This window comes from Triticum dicoccoides, chromosome 4A (assembly GCF_002162155.2).
Source record: "Triticum dicoccoides isolate Atlit2015 ecotype Zavitan chromosome 4A, WEW_v2.0, whole genome shotgun sequence".
Lineage (NCBI taxonomy): Eukaryota > Viridiplantae > Streptophyta > Magnoliopsida > Poales > Poaceae > Triticum > Triticum dicoccoides.
The window spans coordinates 503,769,430-503,779,490 of record NC_041386.1 but is presented as its reverse complement, the minus strand read 5'-3'; the positions used below and the strand labels follow the sequence as shown (position 1 = coordinate 503,779,490).

General features: G+C 43.4%; 1 protein-coding gene across 1 annotated transcript; it reads left to right on the top strand.

The window, feature by feature from the left end:
- The first annotated feature begins 3,376 nt into the window (after nucleotides 1-3,376).
- On the top strand, nucleotides 3,377-6,226 carry LOC119286432 (transcription factor MYB52-like). The gene is made up of 2 exons (XM_037565811.1): nucleotides 3,377-3,787; nucleotides 5,289-6,226. Exons 1-2 carry the CDS (start codon nucleotides 3,616-3,618, stop codon nucleotides 5,945-5,947), a joined length of 831 nt encoding a protein of 276 aa, XP_037421708.1. The 5' UTR covers nucleotides 3,377-3,615; the 3' UTR covers nucleotides 5,948-6,226.
- The last annotated feature ends 3,835 nt before the right edge of the window (nucleotides 6,227-10,061 follow it).

The following is a 10,061-nucleotide window of genomic DNA, read 5'->3' as shown; positions in this document are numbered from 1 at the left end:
TGGGGGAGGAGGTGTCAGATCAGCACATCATGTGTGAGTAATTGGCATGCCGCTTGTGTGGGGTGTTTTGTAAAACTCTAAACTCTATTCTCTCATTATTTAATGGATGAAGCCAATCTTATGCCTCTGTTTCAAAAAAACAAATAGATAATTAATTTCCAAAATCATACTCATTAACCATTGTAGAATCTCAAGTAGTTGGTCACACCCCATAGTTTAATAGTACACTACACCTTCGGTTCCTTGTTTAAGATGATACGAAATCATATGTACTTTGGTAAGAGTTTCCGTTTTCTTGTCATTCCCATCTCTTCAGGGGATTGGTTGCAAGTCCCTGTCAATGCCTGAAAATCTCTCATCTCTTTTGGACATTATTATATATCAAGTGTCGATTAGATAGTGCTTGTTCTTTCTCATGCTCCTAGGTGGCTCCATCATGCACACGTGGGTGTTAGTACTATTTAATTCCCTAGCTGAGTCAACATACCGTTTAACAATCACAATTATACAAGAAAAGTTAGCGTGTCAATCTCCAAAATTAGCGTTGCCTGACGGAATCAGTTAATTATTATGTCCGGAATGTGGCGTGGCCAGCTGTACAACTCCCTCTAGACATGTCAGCTATACAGCTGGGGAGCTCTTTTGGTTCCTTTTTGGGATTATCCATGTCATCGTGTCGACTACTTAATGGCAAATGATTAGGAACCTTCGCAACGAAAATAGTTAGATTAAAACAGTTTGATCGAAACGATCAACGGACATGCCGACTGCATGTGTGCCTATTGCATGTTATATTAGTTAGGATGATTCTGATTAAGCTCTTCAATTAGCTCTTGTAGTCATGATTTATCAAAGCTCTCAATCCTTTACCAGCCTAAAACTTGTGTAACACTACATTGATCTTGTGGTAACTTTGGCTGCTTTTTCCTTCAAGGTTCACAACACCTGTTGATATCACCAAAACCTTTCTGGAACCGATTCTAATTCCAAAGCAGCAAGCTAAAGCTACACCCTCAACACATGCCAAGTCAGACTCACAAACTAACCTGTTTTAACTTATGCACTAGTTAAACAATGGTTCATATAATACTAGCGGTTGCGAGTGCGTTATCAATCACACTTTCTTAGAACGGAATTCGTAACCTGAAACTGTATTCAAGTCATTGTTAATAGGTCGTTGGCGCCCGAATTTTCAACGTCGGCATCTCACGGGTGAAACTACTTTGACTACAAAATTTAGGGGGGCGTATTTGTGATGTATGACCATATGTTTAATATGGAAAGCTATTGCAATCGGGTGCATCCGCGAAGTGTACGTTTAAATAGGTGGCACTGTCATACTTGTTGCAGATAGGCTACTTATAGCCAATGAGCTGAAGGTACTTTTTTGGTGATTTAATTAACTAAAACCCTGAAAATTGAAAAAGTCTCGGTCAGCAAAAAATCACTTTGTATATGCAGTAAAACCCGAGATATATTTGTCTCTTCACACTTGCATCTAGGAAGGAATATATATGTGTAGTGCATGTTTTGGTTAGTGGTTGCATCAGATTTCCGCAGTTTGCTACGGATGTGCATTTTGTCCATTGTTGTTGGGGCCTACTTCCCCACTTAGTTATGCTAAGCAGTTTCCCATTCCATTTGCATAAATATGTGCTTGCTTTGCTAAACCAAACAAGGGCTATCAATGTTACATATTTGGGTGGAAGGGTTGATCAGTTTTAGTTATATTCTTAGGGCTAGTTATAGGAACGTCCAAGCAGTAAGCCTTTTAGTTTTTTATGAGTGTTAATTCTGTTTTGCGACAATGAGCGAATTTTATTGACTCAACATGAGGCATCAAGCAGGAGATACATACACAATGGGCACAAACCCAGCTTTTGCATAGCTAGGATGCAGACGACCAAAACCAGCGCGCGCACACACACGCACACACAAAAGAACGCCAAAGAAAAGCCAAGTCATACCAGAACAAAGCTATGCATGAGTGTTAATTCTGCTCTACGCAGCAACACTCTTGTACATTTTCTAATACTGGCAGCTGGCGCAGCTTCAGTTAAGTTGAGCAAAGTATTGACCATATATATGCTATAAGATGTTCACTCGCAAACAGTTGAGCAAAATATTGACCATTTGTACATGTAAAGACAAAACTGGAAGGACCAGTATTATAGCAACTAATATATTCACAGGTTTGACTTTTTTTTGGTTCTGTAATCTAGTCTCCTAAATGCTTCTATGGTTCATGTTTTCTCCGGTCTCCTGGAAAATCGTTGTAGAACCCATTTTGTGAATATAAACTGTTCACCCTTCTACCGTTTGTTCTGCAAGTACAAATTGAATGTACCAGTGAAGGACAGGACACCGGACACCCCTTGGAGAGCGCATGCGTTTTGCTTAGTTACATGTGTACATCAAACGTACGTAGCAGTTAATAGTGCAGAGCAACATCCCTGCAGGCCACATGGTGATGGTCACATTTACGGCGCAGAGTGCATATGCATGTACCGATCTACTGTTCTCGCTCACATCAAGATATGCATGTTACTCCATACCACCCATACAAAACGAACAGTGGGCGGCATGGAACGCTTGAATGCATCCCATTTCTGCAGCACATCCCATGCTGCAAAGGTTTGCAGGTTTTGGGCTTCTGCTCTGCAGGATGCAGGCAGCCAACCACCTTCCTTGTGTGTGTGCTAGCTCATTGGCCATTACTACGGCTGCTGTTTTTGTGTATGGCTGTAATGGCTGGGATAGAACGGTTTGCCCTCTTGGGGGTGCACCCAGATGTTGACCATAACAACCTCTCTCAACTTTTTCATCTGGTGTAAATGAGATGCGTACATATGGAGGAATTATTGTACTACATGGAACATAAGATCATAAGAAAAAAGTCCCGTTTGATCTGTGATGTAATATAAATAGGTGTCAGAACAAACGGCATACGTAATTGAAAAGAAGCGTCAAGAAGACGTACAACAGGGCAGGGAGTTGTTTAGATAAGATCGTTTGTTAAGAAAGTTGATGATGTCTTTGCGTTGCATATGGAGGAGGGGAGGGGGGAGAATATTGTTAGGGAAGTTAGAGAAGAAGTACAAATATTGCAGCTGGAAGTAATCCGGCCGGGGATAGGTTTGTGTTGGATGGGGGCTGTGAGAGGAGTGGTCTCTGGCGAATAGCCAAACGGGGCAAGTTGGTGGGAGATAGAGATGACATGGACACACGGTAGCTAGCCCTACACACACGCACGAGAGAGAGAGAGGGAGAAAGAGAGATGTTGAATACTCCATTAGCGGTGTATGTGAGCGTGCATGCATCATTCACAGCTCCCCCTCTCTCTTGTCGTGTAAAACTAAACTAAAAGGACCTCTTCCCCAAACCCTAGCCCAATATGCGTGTCATTACCTGCGTGCGTGTGTGTGGGTAAAGCTAACACACACACCATAGCCTTCTCTCTCACTCTACCTCTATATACATACGCGCCTCTGACTTGTGGCCATTAGCTCATTACGGACCAAAAACGCATTAGCTTCCTCTCTCTCAAGCGCAGCTCGGAGCTCTCTCGTCGGCCAGGCTTCGATCCTCCGCCTTTTCTCCGGCCGGCAAAGGCCGATGGCGGCGTCGTCGTCGACGACCAACACGTCGGAAGGCGGCGGGAAGCCAGCGTCCTTGTGCCCGAGAGGCCACTGGCGGCCGAGGGAGGACGAGAAGCTGCGCCAGCTCGTGGAGAAGTACGGCCCCCAGAACTGGAACTCCATAGCCGAGAAGCTCGAGGGCAGATCAGGTGGGTGAAACTGCCGGCCTATCTCGTTGATCGTCGATCTGTTTCCAACAAGAAATGTTTCTTAATTTCCTTTTTCAAATGACGTTGATGCATATAACCTTGATGAGAAATTGACTTTGGTTGATGCGATTTGTGCTCAGGAAGTAGATGATCTACGCACCTTGGTTCAGTTTGTCATACTTTTTTTTTGAGGGGGGTTTGCCATACTAATTTCTGCACGGGCAGCAGGTTGTTTTAGCTGTTTGTGCCATCTACCAAGAAAATCCTTCCTCGAGGGGAATGATATCTGCGCTGGGCTTAGTTTTTGGGTATCTTGAAAATAGAAGATTATTTAGATATAAGTTAATTAAAATTATGCCTCGTTAGTGAGTTTTTGTGTTATACCCAAAAAACAGTAGGATCATATAAGTTGTTCGTTAATGTGCACGATGACGAGTTGAATCTGTTTTGCGGTACCTATATAGTTCTCTTGCTGTGCTTATGGATGTAACTTTTTCTATCTTTCAAGGCGCTTCAATGGAATGATACACAATTCTCCTAATATTTTCGGAAATTTGGAAAGATTAGTGTTACTTTTCTTAGACCAAAGATAAATCTAGTCTGATGGCCATAAAGGCAAACAGGTACGATTAAGTGATCTTTGTCTAATTGATAACATACAAAATTTTAGCAGTTCGGAATTAGTTATATCCCTGAAATACTTGTTCTAGATTGAAGAAGAAATTATGAACACAAGGTTTTATTTGCATGACTACTAGCTTGCAAAATTCATGAACAAGGTGAAATTAGCATGCATGCAACTTTATTCTAAATCTCCTCTTTTAGTTTCACTTAACTAATTTTTTCCCAAAACATATACAGCTGCATAATATTTTTCACAAAAAAGTTACATAGCATGAGGTAAAGGGAAGCAACAACATAACTAAAACCCTGTACAGTTCCTTAATGTAAAAGATGCGGTAGGGTGTGTTCTTACTAGCAACACTGAGACAGCATTAATTAGATAATCACCAGGCAAAGCACGGTTAGTTTTATGTTTATACATGTGAAAAATCCATGTATATATGGATGCATGTGTCAAGAGTTGATCACCTACACGGCTTAGCCTAATGAGAAGATTTCTTCACTCGTCTCTCTCAGGCATGCATGCAGGTTGATGCAACTAAATCGATTTGTACGCAATAACCTTTATGTGCCCTGACCTACTCTCTTGAGTGCGTTAATTATGTAATTACTCGCCCGATTAATTTGTCCCACAAATCCTACAACATTACAGTGCTATATCAGAATTTCACGTCCTTGCAAAATTGCACTACTTAACCATGAATTCCCCATATTGGCCAAAATAAATAAAAAACTACGAATTCTTCATTCGTCAATGAATTGCACTGAATTATGATTTCTTTCATTATTAATAATTGCTAGAATGTATTTCCCTGACGTGCTAAATTTTCAATTTTATTTCGAATATTTAAAACTAGTTTGTGGTAATTAATTGTAGGCAAGAGCTGCCGTCTCCGGTGGTTCAACCAGCTTGACCCGCGGATCAACAAGCGGCCGTTTACGGAGGAAGAGGAGGAGCGTCTGCTAGCGGCGCACCGAGTCCACGGCAACAAGTGGGCTCTCATCGCCCGCCATTTTCCTGGCCGCACTGACAACGCCGTCAAGAATCACTGGCACGTCGTCAGGGCCCGCCGCAGCCGTGAGCGCTGCAGGCTCCTCGCCAAGGCCGCCTCGTCCACCTTCCCGTCCTACTACAGCGGCGGCGCCCAGCTCGACTTCGCCGGCGCGTCGGCCGGCTCCTTCTGCTTTGGCTTCTCCAAGCCTAGTGGTGGCGGTTTCTTCGGCTCACCGCCGGCTGCGGCGGCAGTGGCGCCTTCTTCTACTCCAGTACTGTTCAATGGCTACGGCGCTTCAGGAAACCAGAGCTTGCTGTCAAGGTACAGTAGCTACCTGGACGGCGGCAAGCAACCGGCGGCGCCGTCTTCTCACTCCATCGCCTTCTTCTCCCCACCTTCAAGAGAAGCACTAGCGTTGGATGGCCGTGGCGGCCCTGACCATCAGCACAGGAAGGATTACCATGTCGACGGCGATGAACCACTGAAAACGAAGGATGCGCCACCGTTCATCGACTTCCTCGGCGTCGGCGTGTCCTCGTGAACCGTGGCAATGGAACGATCGATCGCAGGAAGCAGCCGGCTGCAGCCTCCATCAACTTGTCGATCGATCTGTGTTGTTAGAGCATTGCATCGCCGTTAATTGGTAATTAACTGGCTAGATAGGCGCATGCATGCACTGTTTATGGCAGAGATCAAGGAGGGCCTTAATTAGAACTGTGATGATCATGTGTAATGTGTTGAACTGTTGAACATGATCATGTGTTGAACTGTTGATCGATCAAATAAGGTTTGTGGCACATCGTTGGTTTTTTCTGGTTAATAATTTGAATTTGTGTTGTGTGCTAATCGCTGCTTATTAAAGGCCGATTGTTGAGACGCCAATTGTAAAAAAAAAGTGCTAATCACCATCAGACGTGTATTTGTGATAAAAAAGGCAACAAGATCCCGTCAAAAAAAAGGCAGCAAGATCACATTCACATGGAATACACATTTTGCAAACTAAAGGGTGAATATCGTCGTCCCGCTAGTCAGAAGTAATTACTAGTAATTGGGAGGGACTATATATGGCTAAATTACCCACAAAAAAAAGGCTATTTATGGCTAAATCGACTTAGAAACAGTTATTTCTAGACAACTACTCATAGCCATAAGATCAAGATTTTCTCATCATATATGTTCATGCATAACTCATGAAAGATCGAGGAGTCATCAACACTGACTTGTAATAATAGTCACCTTTCTGAAATAACAAAATCGCTTTATGCAGCTTTTGTCCACACATAACAGTGAAAAAATGTTGGCCTGTTTTATATACATGCAAAAACTGCAACATAGAACTTCGATTGTAATTTCCTTTTTGAGTTTGTCAGTGAACAGTTTAAATTCCAGAAATATTATGAAGCACTTTTCATGATATTAAATCTAATTATATCTGCCAAAAACTAAGAATATATTTTTATTAATAATCCAGTAATATTTTTATATATTAGTAGTCCATGATAAAGAATTTTACTGTCTGGTAGTACATGGACAAATCTACATTGACGACTGAATGTTAAAGTTACTCTAGAAAGAAAATAGTGTGAAGTCTATTCACATGATGGAACTGCATGAACAACCTGCAAAAAATAGACAAACCATCCAACCGTTGGTTTAACTTATGTAGTGATCGCCTTTATTCCGTTTGTGCACCAACCTGCAAAAAATAGACGAGCATGTTAAATAGACGAGCATGTTAAAGTAAGGTATAAGTACACCAAGCGGTTGTGCAGGGAGTTCAAATCTGAAGCCTTTAATTCTTTGGCAACTAGACTGCAGGTTGTTGCAACTCCATGATATTCTTAAGCCTTAGCATACATAGTAACTGCATGGCTTTTGCAAGCAAAGAGGAAAGCTAGACTTGACAAAATGTGTAAAGATGTCTGCTTCAAATATTCGGCATTGATATGGGGATATAGAAATTGTGATAATGACATAGTATATTTCTATATCCCCATAGCCTACACACATAACCCAACATAGTATATTTCATGAAATATTTTTCCATTGGTTTAACTCTTTTTTTTGTGTGAAAAGGCTAAAGTCATATATATGAAAAATATAGACCCTTACAAAAATAACCGTACAATTTTTTTAATCATCCGAACCCTTGGGGTGCCGAAGTATCCTTTCCTCGTACATCCGCCCACGCGTGTTGTTGTCGCCTCAGAATCTCCATCTTGGCGTAGAAAACTTGTTGAAACCCAAAAGCTTGTATAAGTAGCCGCTAAGAAATCATCAATGTAGACAAGATGATGCCAGTGACCGCGATCTACGTAGCAAATCATCGCCCCGAAGAAGAAAAGCATAATCATTTCCATGCCTTTAGTTGTGTCCCACCCGTTTGATTTGCCATTAGTTTCAAAAAAATCTTTGTCATGTCCAAGCCACTTTGCTACTTTTATGGTTTTGCCACTATGTCATGGTTTCGACCGGTCTGCGTTGGTTGACCGTAACCGGCGCTACACTTTGGGCATTGTTTGCCCCCACTTGACCCCTCTAGCTCTGCCAGTGGCGACCGATTCATAGCAAAATTCAAGCACTTGGTCGATGACGTAAGAGAGATTTGAGAATCACTTGCTAAAGGAAATATGCCCTAGAGGCAATAATAAAGTTGTTATTTATATTTCCTTATGTCATTATAAATTTTAATTATTCATGCTAGAATTGCATTAACCGGAAACTTAGTACATGTGTGAATAAATAGACAAAACAGAGTGTCCCTAGTATGCCTCTAGCTACTTGACTAGCTCGTTAGTCAAAGATGGTTAAGTTTTCTAACCATAGACATGTGTTGTTATTTGATGAACGGGATCACATCATTAGAGAATGATGTGATGGACAAGACCCATCCGTTAGCTTAGCATTATGATCGTTTAGTTTTATTGCTATTGCTTTCTTCATGACTTATACACATTCCTCTGACTATGAGATTATGCAACTTCCGAATACCGGAGGAACACCTTGTGTGCTATCAAACATCACAACGTACAGGGTGATTATAAAGATGCTCTATAGGTGTCTCCGAAGGTGTTTGTTGAGTTGGCATAGATCAAGATTAAGATTTGTCACTTCGTGTATCGGAGAGGGATCTCTGGGCCCTCTCGGTAATGCACATGTAACATCATTCAATGCATATCATATTTCTTTGCATTTTGGAGTTTTTAAAATATTCAAATAATATTTTTTCACTCGAGAAAAAAAACAAATGAGAGGGGATAAGACGACTTCCTCAAAATATAAAAGAGTGAGAAATTTTATTTTGAATATTATTTGAAGTTTTGGAGTTTATTGGTATTTATTTTATTTGCAAAAAGTGCATTAATTGCATTAGGAAAATATTTTCAAAATTTTCCGTGCTGAAGTTAATGTTCATTAGGCTCTAAATATTGTACAATATTTTATAAATTATTGTGGTGTTTTTGCAAATTAGTTTGAATTTATTTAGGGCCACTTTAGTCTTCGTTTTTTTTAAAAAACAAGCACTCACCAGCCTGGACCGAAACTGGGTTTGGCCCAGGAGCGCCCCGACCGGCCCAGCTGGCCATTTGGCCCAAGGCCAGCGCCCTCCAGCGCCCCAGCGCCCCAGCGCTCGACGCCTCCGCGTCGGTCGACCGTCCCGCACGCGCCCTCGCTCGCCTCCTCTCGCCGCCGCTGCCAGGCGGGCCCTGCTCGTCAGCTCGTCCCCAACCTCCTGCAGCCCGCGGGATAAACATCCTCGACGCACCCCCGCAACCGCCGCTCGGCTCCCTCGCGGACGAGGCTTATCTGCAGCCCCGTAGCGCTTCTAGCGGCGCCTATATAAAGGCCAGGACCCCCTCTTCCAACCTCGCCTTCCCGCTTCTTCCCACGCCGCCCCTACTGCTCGCTGTCGCCGTTCGCATCTCGCCGGAGCCGCGCCACTCCATCGTCCATTTCGTCGTCTGTGGCACCCCTAGCTCTCCTTCCTTTGTCAATTGGATTCCCGCGACAACGAGCATCTGTTTGACACGTTTTTTTGCTCCTAGGTACCGTCGGAGCCACTGCACTGTCGACGCTGGAGTCGCTGGAGCACCGAGCCCCGCTGTCTTCCCCTCGCCCCGTCCCGACGCTGCCGACGAACGCCGACACCACCTTCGCGATGCCCTCGACGCGCCACACCTCCCCGTATTCTTCCTCGATGCCGAGGACCGCCGTAGCCGCTGCCCCGCCATCGCCCGACGTTGCACCGCTGTCCTCTGCTCGTCGCCGACGTCGCCAGCCGCTGTAAGCCGCCGCACCTCCTCTTGTTAGTTAGATCGAAGATCAACGGCTTAGATTAGATTAGATTAGTTGTTTTTTTTAGTCAAACCGGTATGTGGTTAACCGCGGTTTTTATTTTAAAAACTACCGGTCGGTTCCCGTTAAACCGTGCGGTTTTATTTAAACCGAACGTTGGTTTTCCTTTAGTTAGCCGTCGCCGTTGTTTTTCTTATTTAGCGGCCATTCGCCGTATAGCCTCCGCAGCGGACGCTGCTTAGCCACCCGCAATCCGCCACGTGGCCAGGGACATGTTTGCGATAGTTTTCTTCTCTGTTTAGTCCCTATGATTAGCAGATTAGTCCCTGAACTTCGAGTAGCCACAACTTTTTAACCAT